Source organism: Rattus norvegicus, chromosome 2, assembly GCF_021556685.1.
Source record: "Rattus norvegicus strain SHRSP/BbbUtx chromosome 2, alternate assembly SHRSP_T2T, whole genome shotgun sequence".
Taxonomy (NCBI): domain Eukaryota; kingdom Metazoa; phylum Chordata; class Mammalia; order Rodentia; family Muridae; genus Rattus; species Rattus norvegicus.
In genome coordinates, this window is record NC_141535.1 from 29,874,984 (window position 1) to 29,901,168 (window position 26,185).

At 38.4% G+C, this 26,185-nt stretch overlaps 1 protein-coding gene and 1 pseudogene across 1 annotated transcript in view; one reads left to right on the plus strand and one right to left on the minus strand.

Annotated features, from left to right (window-relative positions):
- The window catches only part of Ankrd31 (ankyrin repeat domain 31), a 148,953-nt gene that overhangs the window by 87,067 nt on the left and 35,701 nt on the right, over positions 1 to 26,185 (plus strand). The window contains exons 13-16 of the mRNA XM_087639036.1: positions 96 to 183; positions 1,019 to 1,115; positions 17,157 to 18,147; positions 25,694 to 25,834. Of these exons, the coding sequence (XP_087495162.1) occupies positions 96 to 183; positions 1,019 to 1,115; positions 17,157 to 18,147; positions 25,694 to 25,834 (1,317 nt within the window). The remainder of the gene's footprint in view (positions 1 to 95; positions 184 to 1,018; positions 1,116 to 17,156; positions 18,148 to 25,693; positions 25,835 to 26,185) is intronic.
- Cbx3-ps1 (chromobox 3, pseudogene 1) lies at positions 8,379 to 9,117 on the minus strand (annotated as a pseudogene).

Below are 26,185 nucleotides of genomic sequence, written 5' to 3' on the forward strand. Positions count from 1 at the left end.
TGAGATTTTAAGCTGCATATTCATTGTGTTTGTCAGACTATCAACACGCCAGTCTTCCCTCTTATAATGGAACTCTTAACATTTCTGTCTGGCAGCATCAGACCATCAGTGCCATTCTAAAAGATCTAGAAGAAAAACAGGAAACCTTACTGAAGTTTGAGATAAGAAACTCTGAAGATGAAGGTAAGTATGTACTTCTTAACTCAGCAGTCAGAGTAGCTGATGTGGGAGTCCGCATGCGTGGGGGTCAGACAGATCCAGGATGCTTTATCCTCTTTCATGGTCAGCATACTAAAATATATAGGCTAATTTTTAAAAATTAAAGAGGAGTTAGTGGAATTTTCTTTGAAACTTTGAAAAAAATACTTGAAGGATTTTTTTTAAAGAAGGAGAATGACAGAACTTTGTTCTTTAGTTAAGCAATGTTTTGAGGCTGGCAGATAAACTCGGTCTTATTGTAAAGACTAGAAATAAAGTTGCTTCCCATCATAATCTGAAAGATATAAGTGCTTATTTTCTTTTTAGAAATCATGTTCTTTGTTATAAATAATAAAACTGATATATTGGTGTCATGTACCGTTTATATCTGTAAATTCTGGATATCTTGTCCTGTCTTTTCACCATATATGGTTTGCCCTAGGACCACTTGAGAACATCTTTTTTTTTAAATTGATATACTTTTGAAAAGCAGTGTCAGATACAGATGGTACAGATAGAATCCTAGCTCCTAGAACTTAAATCAATGGGATAGCAGAATTAGGATTTGAGATGGGCTGTTCTTTCTTGGTACAGTGTTCTTATCTGAGTACCTCAGGCATTTCATTAAGATGGTAGAATTAAATAAGCTTTGATCTAATTATCTGGGCCACTTATATTGGAGAATGGATAGGAATAGTGAAGATTTAAGGCCCATTGCAAAAAAAAAGGACAATAATTCTAATTCTAAATTTACCTGAACAGATTCAGCATTTGCCAATCTTCAATTAGCTGATCTTTTATTTTGTCATTGTGTTTCTAGAACAATACATTGAAAAGATGTTAGACATAAAAGAAGTTATGGATAATATACTTGCTCAACAGAAAACAGAAAGGGATGATCTAGCTAAAAAATACAGGTGAGTGGGGAAAGGACTTATTTCAATTATTATAATGCCAGATTTCAACTTGACATATTTGCCAAGGTCCATGTGTTAAAAGCTTGGTTTCCAGCTTGGCACTGTTGGAGGTGGTGTAAACTTTAAAGTGGGGCCCAATAGAAGGTTTCCAGTTGTTGGGAGACAAACACCAGAAGAGTACAATGAAACCCTAGCCCTTCCTTCCTCTTTTTACATCTTGACCATGAAGTAAACAGCTTTGTTTTGTCACACACTCTTACTAAAATGTGTGGCCTCACAAGATGAGATATAGAGCAGTAAGCTGGCAATGACTGAAACCTCCGAAAGTGTGATCCCCAAACAAAATTCAGGGGTTTGTTACAGTCCCTGGAAGCTGTGTTGTATTTGTAGTTTGTGAGAATCTGTTTTTAAACTCTGTTACTAAATGCATTCTCTGGCCCTAGATAAGACTGACAGTATGGTTTCTCTGTTTGGCTTCTAGCTTCTGAGGAACCTCCTCACTGCCTTCCATGATGCTTGTACCAGTTTCACTCCCAACAGTAATGCATGCAGGCTCCCTTTCCCTTTGTCTTCTCCTGTACTCATTGTCAGTTTTGAGGATTGTTATTCTGACTAGGGTGAGATGGAATCTCAGAGGAGCTTTAATTTGCATCCCCTGATGGTTGATGATATTGAACACTTTTTAAAATATTTATCAGTCATTTCACTTTTCTCTTCTGTTGAGAATTCCAAGACGTGGCACATTTTTTTAATTAAGTTGTTGTGCCACCTCCCCCATCCCAGTTTCTTTGTGTGACCCTGGCCGTCCTGAAACCCACTGTGTAGGCCAGGCTGCCTCAAACTCAGAGATCCACCTGCCTTTGCCTCCCAGGTGTGGGAGTAAAGGCCTGTGCCATCGCACCAGCTCTGGATGTTTTCTTGATGCTTAGTTTATTTACTTCCTGGTATATTGTGAGTGTGTCCTCTGATGGGTCTGTAGATGGCAAGTGTTTCTCTTCTTCTCTGGGCTGCCTCTTCACTTAGTTTCCTTTGCTGGATGAAGATTTTGAATTTTGTGAGCTTTTATTAGTCATGTTCCTTTCTCCGTACTTCTGTCTAATGCCCTTCTCCCTCTGTCTTCTCCGCCCTTTGAGAGTTCTCCCGTCAGAGAGTCAGCTCCCATCTCTCCTCACCACTGCCGTGTTCGTGTCATTGACTACACATGTGGATTTTTGTTATCACAAATGTTATTCAGAGTCGACTAACAAGTTAGTTACTTTTGTGGCTTTGTATACTTCTAAATCCTGGGGGCCTTTAAGGAACTATATAATGCTAATATTGGTGATATATATCTTGTGGGGTTTTTTTGAGAAAATATAATAGCTTGTTTTCTTTGAGCATATTTAAAAATTAGTTTCTCTTGAATGCCCTCTTTGTGTTCAAAATTTCTAAATATTTCATTTGCATGTTTTCTCTTAAAACCATTTGGCATTTACTATATATCCACTTTTTCTGAACTTAAAATCAGCTCTTAAAACTTTATTTGTAAATCTTTTATCTTCATTATTTATACATCATACTGGATTAATTGCTTTTAGCTATGTGTACAAATACCCACTTGTAGAATTAATTATCTAGTATTTCTGGTTTTACTTTTTATTGATATTTTTCATATAATACATTTTCATCAGTGTTTTCCCCTACTCCAGTTCTTCCTAGATCCTATCCACCCAACTTTATGTATGTTCTTTCTCTCTCAAATGCCCTTTGAAAAGGCTATAAGACAAATGCCCAACAGAGTACAGTGAGACAAAACATCCACAAGTGTCATTGGATTCACTTTGGGTGGGCTTGGGGTCTGCCCTGAAGTGTGGTTAATACGCCCAGTGAGGTTTGGGTTTCAGTTGTAGACAGCTTCTTGGCTTTGGGTGGAAGGCCCTGTCCACTTCCCCATCTCAGTACTGGAGCCCCCATCTGGCTTGACCCTATGTAGGTCCTGTACATGCTGCCATGGTCTCTTCAGATGCTGTGCAGGACTGAGTGCCCCAAAGTCTCTCACTCTCTGCACTGTCTAGTTGTGGGTCTGTAGTGGGGATAATAAAAATGGATGCACATCCTACACTCGGTTGGACACCAGTGGGCCACAAAGCACCAGCAGGGTGTTCTCAATGCTGCAGACTCTCTGACCCTTTGCTCTAAAAGTTCTCCACCCAACTTGCTAAGTTCCCATGGTGGATAACTGTCAGAAATCCCTGTAGCCTGGTAAAATCAAAACTCTAGAGGCTTGTAATTTATCAGTCAGATTTATATCAGTATATTCTCTACCCACAAAATGCCCAAACAAAGAAATCAGAACCTATTGACATTGATATAAGCTACCACTTAGATTGGACAAAAAGTACTGTATTAATCCTTCCCATAGAAGACATTCATAGCTACCTGTGGCTGTTTAAAGCCACACGGATCTGGGCTGTCCTTCTCTTCCTCCATCTTCCTTCCTCCTTCTCTCTCCTATCTCTCCCAGCCCGCCCTCCTTTCTCCTGTCCGAGCACAGACTCTTGCCTTATCTCTCACCTGCCCTCATCTGCTTACCAGTGGCAATCTACATTTTCCCCTTTTTTGTCCAATTAAAAGGTTCTTTTCTCTCAGATATAAATTGAGCACAACTATTACTATTCTGTAATTTATAAAGTATAAATTACACCTAACATTTAGTCCATCATTTTGTCAATAAATAAAGCACTCTGTCATCTATCTTAACTTACAAAGGCTTATAATTTTGTATCTGTTATGTCTTAGTTTAGCTTGTATACTATCTGAAAATGATCTAATTAAATATGTTTTCACAATGCTAAATAGCCTGAGTTAGTTATGAGTCTATAACTAGTCTTTCAACCCCTTCAGAAACCCAAGAACAACCAATACTATCTGAAAATATAGGAAGCCTAATACAGCTTCCAGGACTGAGACAAGTTGTAGAGAGAGCTGCCTACCTATATAGTCCCCTGTTAGCAACACATAGGAGCATCATTCTTCAGCCTTCTGGCCCAGGATCCTCTGACAGACCTCGTGAAACAGGAATTATTAAGGACTGGCTTATTCTGTCTCGGCAGAACTAAGCTGTCCTCTCCTATAACTTGTGTCCTCTCATGAACAGTACAGGTCTGAAGGAGAAATAAGCAATTTCTGCCCAGTGCTCCCTTGCCACAGTGTATAACCTCACCTGGAGGTAGATGCTTAGTTTCTTTGAATCCATGACAAGGGAGCTGTTGGGAGCAGCTATGTCTCAACAAATGATAAATAACATCAAATGTCACATTCTGTGGATTTCTGGCGTTTTTGAAAACTATCTATCTATGTAAAGTAATCTGGACTGTTGTCTGTTCACTACTCTCAGCTATTTCTAATAGAAATATCTTGCAAACACCCTAGTAATTAACTCGGAGCCAAGATTTTGCTCTCTGGCCCTTAACTCACCTGCTTGCTCATTGTAGTCTGTAATGGTGTTTAGAGAAGGAAAGGGCCCAAGCTTTGTGCTTTTAAAATGTCTGTATCAATAGAAGAAATTTATGCCAATGAAAACCCTGATTCTCAATCAAAACAAGTCCTGTACCAATGTGACAAATTATAACTTCAACATAGTAACAATTATAAGGATTTCTACAAAATGAGATCGTGGCTGTACAATCATTTCTTTCTATTTCCTCCCTGTTAAATTATTACCATTTCTAAACTCCCCAGAAAGACAGCCTTAGAATAACCACCTCCAGCCCCCCAAGTCCAGGGAATCAGGGCGATGACTCTTCATAACTACTTCTAACTATACATGGGCTTTGAGATATCTTTGAAGGGGGTAGGGTAAGGAACATGGGGGAGTTGTTTGACTTTAAGAAGGCCACAGCAGGGGTTGGGGATTTAGCTCAGTGGTAGAGCGCTTGCCTAGGAAGCGCAAGGCCCTGGGTTCGGTCCCCAGCTCCGGAAAAAAAGAACAAAAAAAAAAAAAAAAAGAAGAAGAAGAAGGCCACAGCCAGCAACGATTGTTGAAGTCTCTGATGTCTGTCCTGACTGGATCCGGCTGAAAGTCCCTGAGATCAGGAGTTCAAGCAGGTCAGTTCAGCATGTCTGACACTGCATCTCACCAAAGCTGTATATTCTGTAATATAAAAATCTCAAAACAAAATTTAAGTATCATCAAAATACTGTATGGATTGTATCAGCCTGGGTAGGGTGTACAGACTGGTTAGGATGAAATTCTATTCCTTTTTTGTTTTATTCTCTCTTGAGAATAAATCTAGTTCTTCTGGGAGTCTACCTCTATCAAATCCATATAGCTCTGGAAGATGTCCAGAGCCTAATCTCCTTTTCTATAGACGCAAAGACAGCACCTTTCTCCCAAATCAGCATGTCCTTCAGTTGGCAACCAGGAAAACTTGTATCTTGTTTTCTCTCCCAGAGAAATATTATAACCACAAAACTCAAAACCATTTTGAAAATTAAAACAATCTAAAAGAAATGAAGTAAACTAAAATACTGTATGAGCCAATTCTTAGACTTTTTCTATTCTGTCATGCCAGGAAATTAACGCACAATTCCCATGGAGCCCACGAACAAAGAATATGGATGGGTTTCCTATAGACTTTAATATACCATCTATCTGTTATGCTGTCTACAAGGAATTACAGACTTCTGTCTTTCCTATTTTAGTTCCGAATCACAGGAGAAATTCCCCGTGTGATTCAGACAGACTTTGTATATAAATCTATCCTAAAAGCAAATAAATCAGCCTTTGAATTAAATCATACTCCAATCAACATCTACTAAGGAAGCAGGCAGCTTCCATTTTCCATCTCGTCTGTGACTCAGAGCAGCCTTTACTTTTCACAGTAGGGGACCTCAGAGCCTGTGAGCAGACACCCCCTCTGTTTCTTTGTCTCAAGGTTCAGATTTCTACAGGCTCTTGCCTTATCCCTCACCTGCTCTCACCTGCTTGCAGACAGCATTGACTTGGGTCTCTGTATTAGCTCCCATGGCTGGCAAGAAGAAGCTTCTCTGATGAGTGCTGAGTGAGGCCCGCCCTCCCTCCCTCCCTCTCTCCCTCCCTCCCCCTCTCCCTCCCTCGTTCACAGGAGTGGGTTGTTAGGAGTCATGTTATCACTATGTTCCTTTAGTAGAGGCCCATGACCTTTCTAGTGTGAGGTGGTTGGTCACTCCAGCAGTATCAAGTAGGGTTCCATTTCATCGAATAGTCCTGAAATCCAACCAGAAAGTTGGTGGTTACTCCCATCATATTGCACCAGTATATCTCACAAGCGTGTCACTGTTGGTGGTTACAGAGATTGTAAGTGTGAAATAGCCATGATCACTTTCCTCCTCTGGTGGTGTTCACGATACCTTCCAGTACTGTGAACACTAGTCAGTAGGGGTGAATCTTCTATTTAGATACCAATTCAACTTCTTCATGCTCCATGACATAAGTAAGTGGTGTCCTCAGCATTAGGGTCTTACCAACAGGCTGTAGAGAGTAAACAGCATCCTTGACAATGACAATAGCCTGGGATATTTGGAGGTTTCCATGGAGCCTCTTTGGCCAATGACTCAACAAGTCATTAATCTAGTCCTGGCACTGGAAGTTTTATTTAATAGCATAATATATCTAGTTGGGGTATTGTATCCTCTGTTCTTTGGTGACTCCATTTAGTTTCCTTTTGTCTATGTATATGTTTTAGGAAGCTTTTGTGGCAATAGTTTTCTTTTTTTTTTTTAGGTATTTTTTATTGGTTATTTTATTTATTTACATTTCAAATGTTATCCCCTTCCTAGTTTCCCCTCCCCAAACCCCCTGCTTCTATGAAGGTGCTACCATCCCCACCCACCCAACTCCCACCCCACTGCCCTGGCATTCCCCTATGCTAGGGCATCGAGCCTTCACAGGACCAAGGGCCTCTCCTCTCATTGATGCCAGATAAGGCCATCCTCTGCTACATATGCAGCTGAAGCCATGGGTTCTTCCATGTGTAGCTTTTTTTTTTAAGGAATATAAAATTATTGACCACTGTTCACAATTATTTACAATAAAGTAAATATACAGTTGGATGACATTCTGAGACTACAAAGTTACTTTTCTGGCCATTGAACCAGAACCCAAATACTGAAACGATTGATCCTACCAGTAAGGAATGAGTCAGGTTAAAGGAAAAGCATGCAGGGCACTAATTGATATTAGCAAATTTTGTTCATTCACTTAGTCAGCAGGTCTTAAATCGCCAACATCAGCTCCAACCATGATTCTGCTTCCACATCAAACAGATTCCATGGATCATAACCTTTTAGTACAGATTTTAACTTTCTATAAAGGAACGATTCACCAGAGGAACCTTTACACAGACCGGCTGACCTGGACCTGCCTCTGTAGACCAGCTGGCCTCTTAAATCAGAGCTCCATCTGCCTCCAGAGTTCTGGGATTAAAGGTGTGCACCACCCAAGTCTTATATATATATATATATAAAATGTATGTGAGTACACTGTAAATTCAGACACACCAGAAGAGGGCATCAGATCCCATTACAGATGGTTGTAAGCCACCATGTGGTTTCTGGGATTTGAACTCAGGATCTCTGGAAGAACAGTCAGTGCTTTTTTTTTTTTTTTTTTTTTTAGATTTATTTATTTTGTATATGAGTACACTGTAGCTGTCTTCTGACACACCAGAAGAGGGCATCGGATTCCACTACAGATGGCTGTGAGCCACCATGTGGTTGCTGGGATTCGAACTCAGGACCTCTGGAAGAGCAGTCAGTGCTCTTAACCACTGAGCCATCTCTCTAGCCCACCCCAAGTCTTGTTATTAAATCACGATACTACTTTGTTTATTTTCTGAAGGTGGAATTGGTATGTAAATAAACTACTGTGTTTACTTGATAATACATCAATTGTGATGGGGTTTTATTGGATAATTTTAAACTAGCCAATAAATTACATACTCTGCTTAATCTGAAGGGTTATGGTTTCAGGAAAATGTTCACAATGATGGAATCTCATCAACTTGTGTTTTCATCTCCAGTCCTTTTGAGTATTAAATACAAGACAAAACAAGTTATGTAAGTGTTTTATGCAAACACCACATACAAACAAACAAAAACCAGAATGGTCCTTCTGTGTCCCGGTTAAAAATAAGTTCTGACTTGAGAAATGTCTAAAAAATCTCCCCAGTGTTTAAGAAAAGCTGTTCTCCAAAGCTGAGGAAATACAACATGGTATCAAACATTCTGCTGTTAAGGAAGCAACTACAGAGAGCTCTCGCTCGCCCAAAGAATCCGCGCCTTTTGATGCAGAACGAAAACCAAAAGTGTCCCAACTACTGTCAATACTCTCAAAATCATCACATCAGACTTGATTTCCATTAGAAGCCTATTTTTCCACACTAGTAATTCAAAACCCAAGATCCAGATGTGTGTGTGTGTGTGTGTGTGTGTGTGTGTAAACAATGATTGCTTCATCTTTGGGACACGAATGCCAAGCCAGCCTCCCCTCACAGAAGGCCGTGACATTCTGAGGACATGTCATATTTGCCTCCTTTGCCAGCACCAAGTCAGCCTCCTCTGAGTCCTTCTATGAGAAGCATTAATTCTCCTCTGCTGTCGGTGGTACCCATTGTTCGTTCAGGATCAAGACCTCTGGCAAAGCCTCTGGGTGTGTAAGCAGCATCTCTTTTCCTCTCAATTTGCTATCATTAGATTCACTGTCAGATAAAGATTCCCTTTTTGTACCATCTTTTTCTTTATCAGCTTTTCGAGACTTCAGAAATGCTTCGATTAATTCTAGACAATCTAATTTTTCTTCTGGTTCCCTAGTATTATCAGCATCTGTGAACTCCTTCCACTTCAGGAAATGCTCCACCTTCCCATTCACTACACAACGGTCCAGAGCGTTTTCTACCACAAATTCTTCAGGCTCTGCCTCTTCAACTTTTTCACTCTCTCCGTTCTGTTTGTTTCCCATTTTGTGCAATGTGGCTTTATTTAATTGGAGGCTTGAAAAGTTCAAGGCTCAGATACTCACGACCCTGGATCCTGCAGTCTCCCACTTACGTGCTTCAGCTCGGCCACCTGTGTAGTCTTTGGATGGTGGTTTAGTCCCTGGGAGTTCTGAGGGATCTGGTTGGTTGATATTATTGTTCTTCCATGGGGTTGCAAAACCCTTCAGCTCAATCCTTTCTCTAACTCCTCCAATGGGGACCCCGTTCTCAGTCCAATGGTTGGCTACAAGCATCCACATCTGTATTGGTCATGCTCTGGCAGAACCTCTCAAGAGACAGCTATATCAGGCTCCTGTCAGCAAGCACTTCTTGGCATCAGCAAGGTGGGACAGTCTCTGGATATCCTTTCTTTCAGTCTCTGCTCCATTCTTTGTCCCTATATTTCCTTTAGACAGGAGCAATTCTCCACAGGTTCTCTCTCTCCTTTGTTGGGGATTTCAGCTAATGTCATGCCTGTTTAGTCCTGGGAGCCTCTTGCTTTCCTGAAATCTGGGACTTTCTGGTGGGTATCCACCAGTCTCCCATCCCCCACTGCTACACACCTCTGTTCAATTTCCTGACCCTCTGTACATCTACTCCATCTCCTCCCACACCTGATCCTGCCCCCTTTTCCCCTCCCCCTCCTCTTTTCCTCCCAAGAGTCTTCCACCCTCTACCTCCTGTGAGTATTTTGTTCCCCACTCTAAGAAGGATTGAAGCATCTACACTTTGATCTTCCTTCTTCTTGAGCTTCATATGGTCTGTGAATTGTATTGTGGGTATTCTGAGCTTCTTTTTGCCTAATACCCACATATTAATGAGTATATACCATGTGTGTTCTTTCATGACTGGGTTACCTTACTCAAGATGAACTTTCTAGTTCCAACCATTTGCCTTTGAATTTCATGAAGTCATTGTTTTTTAATAGCCAAGTAGTACTCCATTAGGTAGATGTACCACATTTTCTGTATATAATCCTTTGTTGAGGGATATCTGAGTTGTTTCCAGCTTCTAGGAATTATTAAATTAGGCTTCTATGAACACAGTGGAGTATGTGTCCTTATTATATGTTAGAGCATTTTTGGATATATGCCCAGAAGTGGTATAGCTGAGTCCTCAAGTAGTACTATGTCTAATTGTCTGAGGAATGGCCAGTCTGATTTCCACAGTGGTTGTAATCCCACTAACAATGGAGGAATGTTCCTCTTTCTCCACATCCTCAACAGCATTTGCTGTCACCTGAGTTTTTGGTCTTAGACATTCTAACTGGGGTGACATGAAGTCTCAGGGTTGTTTTTATTGACATTTCGCTGATGACTAAGGATGTTGAACATTTCTTTTTTTTTTTTTACATTTTTTTTTATTTTTTTTCAAGTCTTTTTATTTTTATACATGTCATTCACTAGGTCACAGAGGTACCTTCTATAAGTCAGTCATCATACCCAGAAATCTGTACCTTCCTTTTTTCCCCACGTAAGTACAAACACTTTACTTGAGTAGATATAATGGGTTTTTTTAATCCAATCATGGTATTAGGAGTACATAATTTTTAATCTCTTATTACAAAACAAACTGTACTACAATCAATAATCTTTTACAAAGATTAGAGGTACAGCTCAATGATAAAGCGGTTTGCCCAGTTTTATGTGCAAGTCCCTGATATCAAGCTCAAGTATTAGAATAAGTAATGCAAAATAGTAATATTCATACAATATTTCAGCTATCCATAAATAGACCTTTAGGTCACATGTCCAGAAGTGGAATTACTAGATTGAAGAATGAATGTATATGTAATTGAGTTTAAGATCGTCAAATTATCCTCTATAATCATGTCCATGTACCTCCAACAGTCTTTCCTTACACCCTCACCAACAGTGTTTTCCAGAATCTAAACTAATGACTAGTCAATATATATAAGAAAAAAGAATTACAATGTATGTTTAATGGCATTTAGAAAACCTGGTCATATTTTTACATGCCCAAATACATTTATTTCTCTAGGTACCATTTATTCATGTCTTTGAACATTTCTTTAGGTATGTCATATCCATTCAAGATTTCTCAGTTGAGAATTCTTTGTTGGGCTCTATACCCAATTTTTAATAGGATTATTTGTGTTCTCTGCAGTCTTTACTTCTTGAGTTCTTTGTAGATATTGGATATTAGTCTTCTATCAGAAGTAGGATTGATAAAGATCTTTCTCCAACCTGTAGGTTGCTTTTTTGTTCTGGTGAGTGTTCTTGCCTTACAGAAGCTTTTCAATTTTATGAGATCCCATTTGTCTGTAACTGATCTTAGAGCCTGAGCCACTGGTGTTCTGTTAAGGAAAATTTCCCCTGTGCCAATGTGTTCAAGGCTCTTTCCCACTTTCTCTTCTGTTAGATTCAGTGTATCTGGTTATAATGGAGGTCCTTAATCCACTTGGACTTGAGCTTTGTATAAGGAGATAAGAATAGGTCAATTTGCATTTTTCTACATGATGACCACCACTTGAGCCAGCACAATTTATTGAATATGCTATCTTTTCTCCACTGGATGGTTTTGTCTTCTTTGTCAAAGATTGGGTGACCTTGGTATGGGGGTTTAATTCTAGATCTTCAATTCTATTCCATTGATCATCCTTTCTGTTTCTGTACCAATACCATGCAGGTTTTTTTTTTTTAATCACCATTGCTCTGTAGTACAGCTTGAGGTCAGGGATGGTGATTCCCTCAGAAGTTCTCATATTGTTGAGAATAGTTTTTGCTATCCTGGGTTTTTGTTGTTCCAAATGAATTTGAGAATCAATCTCTCTCTCTCTCTCTCTCTCTCTCTCTCTCCCTCCCTCCCTCCCTTTCTCCCCTCCTCCCCTCCCCCCCTCTGAAGAATGGAGCTGGAATTTTGATATGGATTGCATTGAATCTGTAGATTGCTTTTGGTAAAATGGCCATTTTTACTATATTAATCCTGCCAATCCATAAGCATGGAAGATCTTTCCATCTTCTGAGATCTTCTCTTATTTCTTTCTTCAGAGACTTGAAGTTTGTTGTTGTAAAAATATAAAAATAATAACGAGTATCATTGTCTTTTATCCTGCTAGGTCCGCACCGCGGTGCACCAAGATATCTGCTAGATATCTTGGCAGAAACACAGCCCAGCCGCACACTTTCTTACACTCAAACCCTCACATAAAAGAACACACAACACAACAATCTTTGACGCAATTGGTAAGATATAATTGCCCACTTAAACATACAAAGCCTGGTACCATCCATCCCTTGAGAACATTAATAACAACCTGTAAATACACAGAGCAGAATCTTAACATCACCTGCCATCTTGTCCTGCCACGGCTTCTCTGCCTCTCTCTTCCGCCCTGTCTCCTCCTCTCTCCCCTAGTCTCCTCCTCTTCCTTCAAACTTCTCTCCCGCCCATCCTTCCTTCTCCTCCAATGACAGACCTCCTTCTATCCTGTACCTGCCTCACCTGTGACATCATCCTACAGAAGTTCTCATCATACAGATCTTTCACTTGCTTGGTTAGAGTCACCTCAAGCAATTTTATATTCTTTGTGACTATTGTGAAGGGTGTCATTTCCCTAATTTATTTCTCAGCCTATTTATCCGTTGTGTAGAGGAAGGCTACTGCTGTGTTTGAGTTAACTTTATATCCAGCCCCTTTGCTGAAGTTGCTTATCAGGTTTAGGAGTTTTCTGGTGGAACTTTTGGGGGTCACTTAAGAATACTATCATATAATCTGCAATAGTGATTTTGTGACTTCTTCTTTTCCAATTTTTATCCCTTTGACCTGTTTTTGTTGTCTAAATACTCTGGTTAGAACTTCAAGTTCAGGTGAATGATCGTTTTGGTGTGTTCTTGGATTTAGTTTCCAAGAATTTTAATATTTTTGCATCAATATTCAGGAGGGAAATTGGTCTGAAGTTCTCATTCTTTGTTGGGTCTTTGTGTGGTTTAGATATGAATGTAACTGTGCCTTCACAGAATGAATTATATAGTATTCCTTCTGTTTCTATTTTGTGGAATAGTTTGATAATTATTGATATTAGGTCTTCTTTGAAGATCTGATAGAATTCTGCACTAAATCCATCTAGTCCTGGGCTTTTTTTGGTTGGGAAACTTTAATGACTGCTACTATTTCTTTAGGTGTTATGGAACTGTTAACATGGTTTATCTGATCCTAATTTTACTTTGGTACCTAGTATCTGTGTAGAAAATTATCCATTTCATCCAGATTTTTCAGTTTTGTTGAATATAGGCTTTTGTAGTATGATCTGATGAATTTTTAAATTCCTTCAGATTCTGTAGTTATGTCTCCCTTTTCATTTCTGATTTTGTTAATTTGGATACACTCTCTGTGCCCTCTGGTTAGGCTGGCTAAGAGTTTATCTATTTTGTTGATTTTCTCAAAGAACCAACTCCTGGTTTTGTTGATTCTTTGTATAGTTCTCTTTGTTTCTACTTGGTTGACTTCAGCCCTGAATTTGATTATTTCCTGCTATCTGTGCCTGTTTGGTGTATTTACTTCTTTTTGCTCAAGAGATTTCAGGTGTGCTGTTAAGCTGCTAGTGTATGCTCTCTCCACTTTCTTTATGGAGGCACTCAGAGCTCTTAGCGCTGCTTTCATTGTGTCCCATAAGTTTGCGTTTATTGTGCCTTCATTTTCATTAAATTCTAGAAAGTCTTTTATTTCTTTATTTCTTCCCTGATCAAGTTATCAGTGAGTAGAGAGTTGTTAAGCTTCCATGTGTATGTGGGCCTTCTATTGTTTTTGTTGTTATTGAAGACCAGCCTTAGTCCATGATGATCTTACAGGATGCTTGGGATTATTTCAATGTTCTTGTATCTGTTGAGACCTGTTTTGTGAGTGATTGTATGGTCAGTTTTGGAAAAGGTACCCTTACATGCTGAGAAGTATATTCTTTTGTTTTAGGTTGAAATGTTCTGTAGATATCTGTTAAATCCATTTGGTTCATAACTTCTGTTAGTTTCACTGTGACTCTTTTTTGTTTCTGTTTCCATGATCTGTCCATTGTTGAGAGTGGGTTTTTGAAGTCTCCTACTATTATTGTACGAGGTTCAATGTATGCTTTGAGATTTACTAACATTTCTTTTACAAATGTGGGTGCCCTTGCATTTGGGGCATTGATGTTCAGAATTGAGAGTTCATTTTGGTAGACTTTTTTTTAAATAGGGTTATTTGATTCTCTGGAGTCTAACTTCTTGAGTTCTTTGTATATATTGGATATTAGCCCTCTATCAGAAGTAGAATTGATAAAGATCTTTTCCAAATCTGTTGGTTGCCATTTTGTCCTGATTACAGTTTGTCCTTTGCCTTACAGAAACTTTTCAATTATATGAGATCCCATTTGTCTGTAAGTGATCTTAGAGCCTGAGCCATTGGTGTTCTTTCTGTTCAGGAAATTTTCTTCTCTCCATATGTGTTCGAGGCTCTTCCCCACTTTCTCTTCTATTGGATTCGGTGTATCTGGTTTGATATGGAGGTCCTTGATCCACTTGGACTTAAGCTTTTACAGGGCGATAAGAAAGGATTTGCATTCTTCTACATGATGACCTCCAGTTGAACCAGAACCATTTTGAAAATGCTATCTTTTTTCCATTGGATGGTTTTAGCTCCTTTGTGAAAGTTCAAGTGACCAGAGGTGTGTGGGTTCATTTCTGGTTCTTCAATTCTATTCCACTGATCTACCTGCCTGTTTCTGGACCAATACCATACAGTTTTTATCACTATTGCTCTGTAATACTGCTTGAGGTCAGGGATGGTGATTCCCCCAGAAGTCCATTTATTGTTGAGGATAGTTTTTGCTAGTCTGTGTTTTTGTTATTCCAAATGAATTTGCAAATTTTTCTTTCTAATTCTATGAAGAATTGAATTGGAATTTTGAGAGGGATTGCATTGAATCTGTAGATTGCTTTTGGTAAGATGGCTATCTTTACTATATTAATCCTGCCAATCCATGAGCATGGGAGGTCTTTCCATCTTCTGAGATCTGCTTTGATTTCTTTCTTCAGAGCCTGGAAGTCCTTGTCATAACAGATCTTTCACTTGCTTGGTTAGAGTCATACCAAGGTATTTTATATTATTTGGGACTATTGTGAAGGATGTCATTTCTCTAATTTTTTCCCCAGCCTGTTTATTCTTTAAGTAGAGGAAGGCTACTGATTTGTTTGAGCTAATTTTATATCCTGAAGTTATTTATCAGGTTTAGGAGTTCTCTGGTGGAATTTTTGGGGTCACTTAATTATACTATCATATAGTCTACAAATAGTGCTATTTTGACTTCTCAATGTAAAAATACTCAATAAAATTCTCACAAACCAAATCCAAGAACACAGCAAAATGGTCATCCATCATGATCAAGTAGGCTTCATCCCAGGTTTACAGGGATGGGTCAATACACGGAAATCCATCAACATAATCCAGTATATAAACAAAATCAAAGAAAAACAACTACATGATCATCTCGTTAGATACTGAGATTGCATTTGACACAATTCAGCACCGCTTCATGTTAAAAGTCTTGGAAAGATCAGGAATTCCAGCCCATACCTAAACATAGTAAAAGCAATATACAGCAAAGCAGTAGCCAACATCAAACTAAATGGAGAGAAACTTGAAGCAATCCCATTAAAATCAGGGACTAGACAAGGCTGCTCACTCTCTCCCTACTTATTCAATGTATTACTCGAAGTCCTGGCTAGAGCAATCAGACAAAGAAAGGGGGTCAAAGGGGTACAAATTGGAAAGGAAGAAGTCAAAATATCATTATACTGTTTCTCTATCATAGCCCATGTTCAGTGTCAGCACCTATAGGAAGCACTTTAATAGGAAAGCAAGCCAGTTCTATAATGCTTTTCCTTAAAACAGTAGCTCTTAAAGTACATACTATAGCCCATTGGTAGGTCCTTGAGACTGTCTTATGTCAGGTTGAAGCTATGTTCTCAAATGCTAAGATGCTATTTTTTTCTCATTTACTTGTGAGTATCTAATAGAATTTTCCCAAAGGCCACCTGCTATCTTATAAAATACATATTTTATATTCTTTTTTAGAACTTTTCTGTTTTAATTCTAAAATAATAAATAGTGGTAGATACAGCTTGTACAAACAAAACCTGTTTAGGTTCCTCAAGAGTATGTATCAGTCCTAAGGCCAAAAAGGTTCAGAGCCAGTGAAGCCAAGGTCAGTAAGGGACCTGTGCTTAACTGAAAGACCAGTGTGCAGGTGTGATGAATTCCTTCCTCTAGCTTAGCATTTAGATTCTGAGATGTTGGAGTTGAAGATGCTAGGGCTAATGTTTTTTCTGGTAGATCCTTCTTAACTTGAAACTGCCTCAGGGCAGATTCAGAATACAAATGAACTAACTATATCCTCAGGTCTCACTGAAGTATTCAAAACACAATCTTGTAGTCAGTAGCTATGGAACCTCAGTTGAGCTTACTCCCATATATAATTAATAATGAACCATTTCTTCTTTAAACCAGATAAACAAATTGAAAATTTAGTAACAGTAGTAATGTTCAACTGCCAATCATTCCCTTCTAATCAACATACTATAATTACCAAAGTTCTGTTTTCATTTTTAAATTCACTCAGATAATGTTATATTCTGTTTTTAATAAAAGGCAACCTGGAGCTGGAGAGTTGTCTCAAAGGCTAGGAGCACTTGTTGCCCTTTCAGAGGATTGAGGTTCAATTCCCAGTACCTACATGCTGACTCACAATCATCTAGAACTCCAATTCCAGGGCATCCAAAGCCTGCTTATGATTCCTGGCACCAAGCATGCATGTGGTGCACATATATCATTCATATGTCATATGCTTACAATAGTAAAATAAGTACATTTAAAAATGCATTAAAGTCAACTCTTATTAAATAAGGGTCAGTTTCCTTGCAAAGGAAATATATATATCTCAAATATAGGTTTTGTTATACTTAAAGCTGATACACATTAAGAGAGAGAGCATCTTTTATATCCAACAGTCTGTGAAGAAAATCTTCTGTGCTAATATTTTTTCTGTTTCTTATAGGGTATCCATGGAGTCATTTAAACATGGGGCCCTGAGAGAACAGCTGGCTAACTTGGCCACAAGACAAAAGAGTCTTTTAGTTGTAGCAAAGAAACAAAAAAAGATAAGACTGAAAATTCAAAACTATAAGACTGCCACACCATCATCTGGTAATAATTTAAGGAAGCTGCCATGTAACTCAGACATCTCCAGTGACAAGACCAGCCAAGATCCTCCTGGAGTGGGAAACTCAGCTCTTGCCCAGTCAGGCTCACTTTCTCCTAACAATCTTGCTTATAGAAGTATGCAAGAAATGCCATTTTCTCCAGAAATACAGAGTGACAGCCAGAATACTAACATTTGTTTGAATGCAGAGGCAATAAGAGGAGAAGAATTCCCTGGAAGTGACACAAATTCTAAACAAAATGTCCAGGATTGTGCCTCAGGTGGGTTATTAAAATCCACCTCAGATGACACTGAGAAAATGACATCATCATCCCAACCTGTTGCTCTTACTTCTCAAGCAGAGTATTCACAAGCAGAGAATTTTTTTCCAGAAACTTCAGTCAAAGGCTATGGATTTGATGCTCCTTCACTAACAGGCACCATAAATATTTCAGAAGATAAAAGTATATTTTCCCAAAATGATGTCTGTCTACCGGCTTTTCCTCAGAATCAGGGCCTTTCCCGTTGTAAACCAAAAAGAAGAAACAAGAGAACAGGTTCCCAACAACCATCTGAGGGAGCATCTAAGCCTCTGGCGCAGACTGTTGCTATCTTAGATACCTATACTGCGCGTCAGACAAAGCCGTGTCTTAAGAAATCAGCTTCTGTTGCTTTGAATGCAGACAGCATGCAAATCTCTCCTCCCTCTGTGTCTGCCCATCAACCTTCTTCTAAAAAGGCTCCACACCACGGCACAACTCCCAGAAAGAAAACTGTGCAGCTGAAAGACTTGATTTTACTTGGAAGAATTAATCCAGGAAATAACATTCTGGAATTTAAAACCCAGGTATTTTTTCTCTAAATTCTTGCAGATTTTATGAGTAGTGTTGGTATAAATAGTATAGGCATATAGGAAATAAGATTTGACTGTGCTTTCTGAATGGAGAGACCTACCCATTAAATCTTTAAGAAGAAATCCATACCTTATTCTGGATTTGTCCTGATAGAATTTACTCATTAACATCTTTGTTCCTCAACTAGTCAGTCAATTATATTGTAGCAGGAAGAATTTAAGAGCAAAGATCGGAAATCATTGTTATTAGTTCCAAACTAGGTTCAAGAACTACCAAAACACTGCTAAGCCATCCCCAGGTATGTGTTAATTTTTCTTCCATAGAGGCTCAGTTTAAAACCACACTTGAAGTTTCAATAAGAAACTCAACTAAAAATATAATATATGCATAAAAGTGGATGGTGAGAAAATATTCTATTAGATGTACCTATTAAAATATTTAGTTTCTTCTCACTTTTTGAAAGACAAATTTATCATGAAAAAGATCACCAAGTCTTGAATATGCTTCTTTGCTTATAGACTGCTCTTTCAGAAATCAGCCCTGCCTTACCAGAATTTAACTTGAATGACTGTGTTTCCTACTCTGCTCATTCCTGGACAAAGATTTTCCTGCTTTAAAAGCTTTACTTACAAGCTAAGAACCATGCTGTTTAATATTAAAGTTTCAAATTACGGTTCTCTAATCACATTATGGTTAGATCTCATTTCCTTCAATGTTCTAGTTTGCCTGCCAACTTATTTGATAAGTAATAACTTCATTAACCAGAGCACATCAATTTTAGCAGGTAAGTTATAGTTACTCAGATTTTGACAGTTGTAGCTACTTCTCTGGATCAGCTTAATAAATTTTCAGTAGAGTTTTGTGGAGGTATAATTTGTATACAGAACACTATGCATATTCAAAGTGCACTATCTGACAAGTTTGACATATGTATTTACCTGTGAAATTCTGTCTACAAACAATAAACTATCCATCTGCTCCAGATGATTCTTAGGGCCTGCTTTCTCTCTCTCGCTCTCTCTCTCCCTTCCCTGCCTTGGACAATTGCTTTTGTGCTTTGTGTTTCTAATTTGCATTTCTTAGAATTTGATTTATGAGAATTATTCTTTACATATTAATTTTTGTCGACTCGTGTCTTGTAGTCTAATTATTTAAGAGTTGCCTTTTTCATTGCTTTTTATTTCTAGGTAGTAGTTTGTTTTGCATAACACCATAGTGTCTTAGTCAGGGTTTCTGTTGCTGTGGACAAAACACCATGACCACAAAGCAAATTGGGGAGGAAAGGGTTTATTTGATTACACTTCCAGATCAGCCTGTCACTGGAAGAAGTCAGGACAAGATATTTATGTTGTTTCCAGGTGCTGGCTATTACATATAAAGCTGGTATGAATTTTCTTATGCAGGTTTTGGTATGAGATAGACTTTCATTTTTCTTGGGTAAATACTTTATGAATGGAGTTACTGAATCCTAAGCTAGTTATACATTTCACCTTTAAAGAAATGGCGGGGGGTTGGGGATTGAGCTCAGTGGTAGAGCGCTTACCTAGAAAGCGCAAGGCCCTGGGTTCAGTCCTCAGCTCCGAAGAAAAGAAAGAAAGAAAGAAAGAGAGAGAGAGAGAGAGAGAGAGAGAGAGAGAGAGAGAGAGAGAGAGAAAGAAAAATAAATAAATAAATAAATGAATAAATGGCAGAAGCTACTTACAAAATCTGGTGCATGCGCCATTTGTGCATGAGAGCTCTAGTTGCTCCACATCATCACCAGTGCAAAGTATGGTCAGTCCTCTAATTGTAACCTTGCTAACAGATAGTGTGGATGTATTGTGTGTTAGATAGTGTGTGTGTGTGTGTGTGTGTGTGTGTGTGTGTGTGTGTGTACTGCTTATCATTGTGGCTTTAATTTTCATATCCACAGTTGATGATGTTGAACATATTTTCTTGTGCTATTGGCCATCCATATTTACTTTTTGGTTCAGGTATTGTTTGGTTCAGATCTATTGCTAATTTTTTTAACCGGTTCTTCATGCACTATTTACAAATTATTTAAGTAGATTCTCCTCTAAAATCCATGGCCTCAGTAGCCTCAGGCATGATTTCCCTCGTCTTGAACAGACTTTAGGCCCTATAGACAGCCCTTGATTAGTGCCAAGGTATTGCTGCCATTTTGCTCCTTTAGGACTATCTTTCAGGGTTGGCCATTTTTGTGATTCTTATAGACATCACAGCTAAGTAGGATTGTTGGTTGATCTCTCCCTGGTCAGCTTGCATAGCACTTTCTGATACTATGAAAGCTAGCCCTGAGCAAGGACACTTTCAGATCCAGGTCAAATCTTCCAAGTCCTGTGTCCAAAGTACATGGTGTCTTAGGGACACAACCTTCAACCACTGGGGGACAACTAAGTCCAACACAGTAGTCTATGATGTTTGGGGAATCTCTTGGACTTCCCTGAACAACAACTCAAAAGGAGGTTTCATTCAAGGTGTGTGTGTGTGTGTGTGTGTGTGTGTGTGTGTGTGTGTGTGTGTGTGTGTGTGTGTGTTATCCATTCCCAATCCTTTTCTTCCTGTATTGGCCTCCCTCCCTGCTTCCTAACTGAAGGCCACCTCCCAACTTTCTCTATTTCCCTTTCGCATCACTTATATCCTGCTACTCCCTCTCTAGCTAGCTCACACCATGGTCCTCTTTTATTTTTCTGGTTTATGCAGTTACTCTGGTCATATATTCACTTATGAAGATTTAAAGCAAGGAGCCACCAATGGGAAAGAACATATAATGTTAGTCTGTCTTTCTGTGTCTGAGTTACCTCAGACAATATTTTCTAGTGACATCTATATATCTGCAAGTTTCATGATTTAATTTTCTCCATATCTGAGTAGTATTCCACAGTATATGCATCATGTTTTCATTTCCGTTAACCAGATGAAACACGTTTCTGCTGTTTCCATTCCCTAGCTACTGTGAGTAGGAGGCAGTCTTTTGAGTCTATGCCAAGAAGTAGTAGAATCAGGCCATCCAGTAGACTCCAGAGTGACTTACAGTTTGCAAACAGGGAGTCTTCCCAAGAATGGTCAGCACTGAAATCGTGTACTTAAAAGCAGCACTAAACAGATTCAGTGGACTGTATTTATGTATCTATGTATTTGTGGTACTTAGGCTTGTCTAGGTGCAGAACTGATGGAATTACATTAAAGGGATTTATTAGACTGATCTACACGATGCAGTCCAGATCGTCCAACAATGGTCACCATATAATGAAAAGGTCAGAAATTCAGTAGTTGTTTGGTCCACTAAACTTGATGTCTCTGCGGTCCCAATCTTGTGCTTGAGTTCCAGAGGGTTTCTGGAGAATTTCTGGTTTTCAGTCTACTTTGGAGCCCTGAAGAAGTTGGATTTAATACTTTATACAGCAATAGGGGAGAAGACAATCTGGCCAGTTACAGTGAAGGCAAACAGGCAAAATTAAAGCCTAATTCTTCCTGTCCTTGTATGTGGGCTGTCACTAGAAGGTGTGGCCCAAAGTGGGTCTTCCAACCTCAAATTATTTTTAATTAAATAATAATTTGATTAGGATGAGTTGGTAAGATTTTCAGTCTTAATCAAGTTAAGAAAATCCCTCACTGGCACATCCAGAATCTTGGGTTTTAGTTGATTCCAGATACCATCAGGCTGACAATGAAGATGAGCCATCACTCACGTCCATGTTGAGAAAAAGAAGCCATGGATTGAGAGGGAGTGGGGGAGGGGACATGGAAGAAGATGGAGGAAAGGGCAGGGAGGGCTGGAGGGAGGAAACGATACAGTTCTAGTTCAATTTAAAACGTAAACCAAAATATCTTATAACCAAATGAAACTGAAAAAGTATTTGACTCAAAATGACAATGATTTTCTCATAGAATTCTGACAGTTTTCCCCTTAAAGCGAGTGAGTTCATTAAGTAGTTGCAGTTGTGGGGCTGTGATCCTTAGGTTTCTTTACTGTGACTGCACATGATCCTGTGACTTCATCGATTACATTTCACAAAAGGGTAATCCACAAGGGCTAAAGATCGAGCATAATTTTATAGTTTTAGAGCTAAGATTTATCCTAAATTGATCTTCATACTTAGTTGAAATTTAATTTAATTAACCTTCATACTAATTTATTATTTTTCATACTAATTAAAATTTTGCTTATATATAATGTGATGTAATATTTATATTTAATTAATATTAATTTAAATTTTTCTTATTAATTTAAATTTAAGTTATTTACAAGGAAGAATATCTATTTATATATGAGCATATCTATATGGGGAATAATTATTTTTATAGATAAGATAAGTTTATTTTTATCTATTTTTGAGACAGTATCTTACTCTGTATTCCGGGATGGCCTGGAACTCTTTATGTAGCCAAGCCTAACTTGTAGTGATCCTCCTTCCTCAGCCCTCCAAATTCTGGGATTACATATGTAAGCCACCACTCCCAAGCCCATTCCCAGTCGCTAATTTGAATAGCTAGTCGGTCTGTCGGTATAATTGAAGGAGCCATCCTTGTTCTAATGGATTGCCTGTGTATCTCTGTTTAAAAAAACAAAACATGTCTGTTTCTGGATTCCCTAATGCTTCATCATTTATTTGTTTAGCTTTCTGTTAGTATTAAACTGCCTTGATTGTCGTTGCTGTAGAATAACGTCTTAAAATTCAGTTAATGCTAATCTTCTGATTCTTCTTTACACTTTCTGTTCAGTAATGTTAATGTTAGCCTTCCACTCTCTTACAAACGTATTTGACTACTGTAGGTCCCATGTGAAGTTTAGGATGAGTGTGTCAACTTCTGCTACCAAAAAAACTGATGCTTTATTGACATCCCATTAAATGTGTGAATTAGCTGGGAAAGAAGGGTGGGCGGTAGGTGGGCTTGTTGAGCCCATGAGTGCAGCACGTTCTTCCATTTATTTTGGTCTTTGAATTTTGCTCAGTAGAGCAGAGTAGCTCACTTTTCATGTCTTTCTTATCTTTCATTAGATTCTTTGCTAAATAGTTCATATCTTGATAATGTCATTTATCCAATTTTTCTTTTTTTCTTTTAATTTTTTTAAAAGAAAGTATTTATTTATTGTATATAAGGACACTGTAACTGTCTTCAGACACACCAGAAGAGGGGATCGGATCCCATTATGGATGGTTGTGAGCCACCATGTTGAACTCAGGACCTCTGGAAGAGCAGTCAGTGTTTTTAACCACTGAGCCATCTCTCCAGCCCCCATTTATTCAGCTTTTAAAATTTCAATTTCTAGTTGCTTATTGCTAGTTTCAAGAAGTTGACATTTGGATATTGAAATAGTTTCTTACAGATTTGCTAAGCTCATTACTTAAGGAATGTTTGGAAATGCTATTGAATTTGCTTTGTAAATGAGCATACGCTTTAGTAATAAAAGATGCTGTTTTGCCGTGGTTGTGCTTTGTGGTTGATTTTGTTACCTGGCTGCACAGACCTAATAAGGGGAAATAAAAGAATATAGGCTGATATCTATTTCCTAAGACAGTTTTGCTATTAAGTATGATGTTAACTCAAGATTTTTTCAAACATTTTTTTATCAGCTTTGAGCAGTTCTCTTTTCCTCTTAGTTCACTGGGTGTTTTTATCAGGAAAGGGTGTAGGATTTTATCTAATGCTCTATCCATCAATTGGGAGGAATCACATGGATTATTTCTGTTCTATTGATATTGCTGATACAAGAAAATACACAAAACCTACAGCTGTCATCTTGAAGGGGATAAGAGTTTATTTGAGCCATTTCGAGTGACAGTGGCTTTGAGCCATTTCGAGTGACAGTGGCTTTGAGCCATTTCGAGTGACAGTGGCTTTGAGCCATTTCGAGTGACAGTGGCTTTGAGCCATTTCGAGTGACAGTGGCTCAGATTTTAGGTTAGTGGAAGCTAATCTGCTAAATTAACAAACCTTAAAAGGTTTTATCTGTTCATCAAAGGGTCTTGGTTCTGACATAGAGGTAGACAAGATAAGGTAATTAGCCCTTCAGCCTCCAGCATTCCGACTTCTCTACATCACCGCAGTCCAATCAGTCGGTGGCTGCAAACATGGCTTCCTTGTAGGAATTCTCATTGACAATATGGCACTATATATAGCACTAGTTGACCCTTGGATGTTAACCCTTGAGTTCCACTTGGTTGGTCTAGGATTCTTTTATGTGTTGTTGAATTTGAATCTCCAGCATTTTGTTAAATATTCACTTTGTCCATATGCATTAGAGATGCTGAACTGTTACGGTTTTAGTATCATAGTAACACTGACCTCAGAATGAGTTCACAAATGATCCTCTCTCCTGATTTTTGGAAAAGTTTGTAAAGAACTAATGCTAAGTCTGCTTTAACGTTTTCTCAGTGCTAAGAAGTAAAGCCCTTTGTGCCTGGGCTCTTCTTTGTGAGTAATGTTTTGTTGCTAATTTGTTTGTTACAGGTATTTCTAGATTGTTCTTTCTTGAGTCAGTTTTGGCAGTTTATTTATTTCAGAGAATTTGCTAATCTAACCTACCAGTATATAATTATTCATAGTGTTCTCTTTAACATTTTATTTCTATAATATCAATATTAATATCTCCTGTTTCAACCCTCATCCTTCGAATTGTCTCACTTCATTTTCTTAGTCATTTAGCTTAGGTTTGTAATTTTTTTAAAATTACATCTTTTAAAAAACCTTTTGATTTATTGCTTTTTCCCAAATGATTTTTTATTGTTTGTTTTGTTTTTATTCCAATGTTTGTTACTTTTTAAATTGCTTGTTTTCTTCTGCATTGTTTCTTTTTCAAGTATCTTAAAAGTTAAGCCATCAAACTGAGAATTATTATATAGATAGATGCAAATACTATTCTAAAGCTAGATTAGTAGCTTGGTAGACCGAAACAGGAGGATTGTATGTTTAAAACTAACCATACTGAAACCCTGTCTCCAGCCCCGCCTTGCACTCAAAAAGGACACCCTGTTGCTCACTGCTTTTGTTACACTCCTGTAGTTCAATATGTCATATTTTCACCCATTTTAGAGTTCTCTCTCCCTCCTTCTCCTCCCCCCCCCCGTGTGTGTGATATATGCACATGTGTGCACTTGTGTGTGTATGCAACCATAGATACCAGAAGTGTTGGGCGTCTTCCTCTATTGCTGTCAGTCTTTTTTAAAAACAAGGTCTCTCACTGAATCTGAAGCTCACTGCTTCTTCTAGGTTGGCTAGCCAGAGACCCGCTGGGGTCCTTCTGTCCCACTCCATGGCCGTGTTTCATACAGCTCAGTGCTCAGTGTGGTTGTTTTGCCTGATACTCAGCATCTTACAAAACATTGTTCTATATATTTTGTTAAGTTTGGGGTTTTTTATTTTGTTTTTTTTGTTTTGTTGTTGTTGCTAATTTGTTTGTTTCGTTGTTTGTTTGTTTGCATGGTGTTGGATGGGGAGCGTCAGGTGTTACAGTAAATCTGACTCTTATCATGGCCAGAAACAAAAGTTCGCACAGTTCAGCAATTGATTACCTTACACTGTTTTTCACCTCAGGAGACAACCCACAGAGCCAGTGTTTTACTGAGTGGTAAACTGAAGGTAGAAAATGGTCAGATTTACCAGAACCCAGTTACCTGGCTCAAGGATGTCCTGGGAGGTGGCAGTTATGTGACCTGGAATTACGCTTGGAATAAGGTGAGTTATTCTTACATTTTAGTTTCAAACATCTCTAAAAGAAATTTGAAATATTGCTGATTGGGTTTATGTCCCTGAATGTGTGTCCTGTGACAAGCTGTGTCTCCTTTTCTACAGATCTGTTTACAGAATTCCTAAAGGCAGGTAGTGTGTTTGACTGTGCCTGTTCTTGCTTTTTTATCTACTGTCAGAAACGTCAGTGTACCTGTGCATCTCTTTTTTTCTTTCAAGCAGTTTCAGGTTTATGAATCCATATAGAAAATTCAGGATCATTGAAGTGGCTATGTGGTTATTATTCTAATCAAACAAAGCCCAAATATTTCCCTAAATACAAAAGGAATGGGCAAGAAT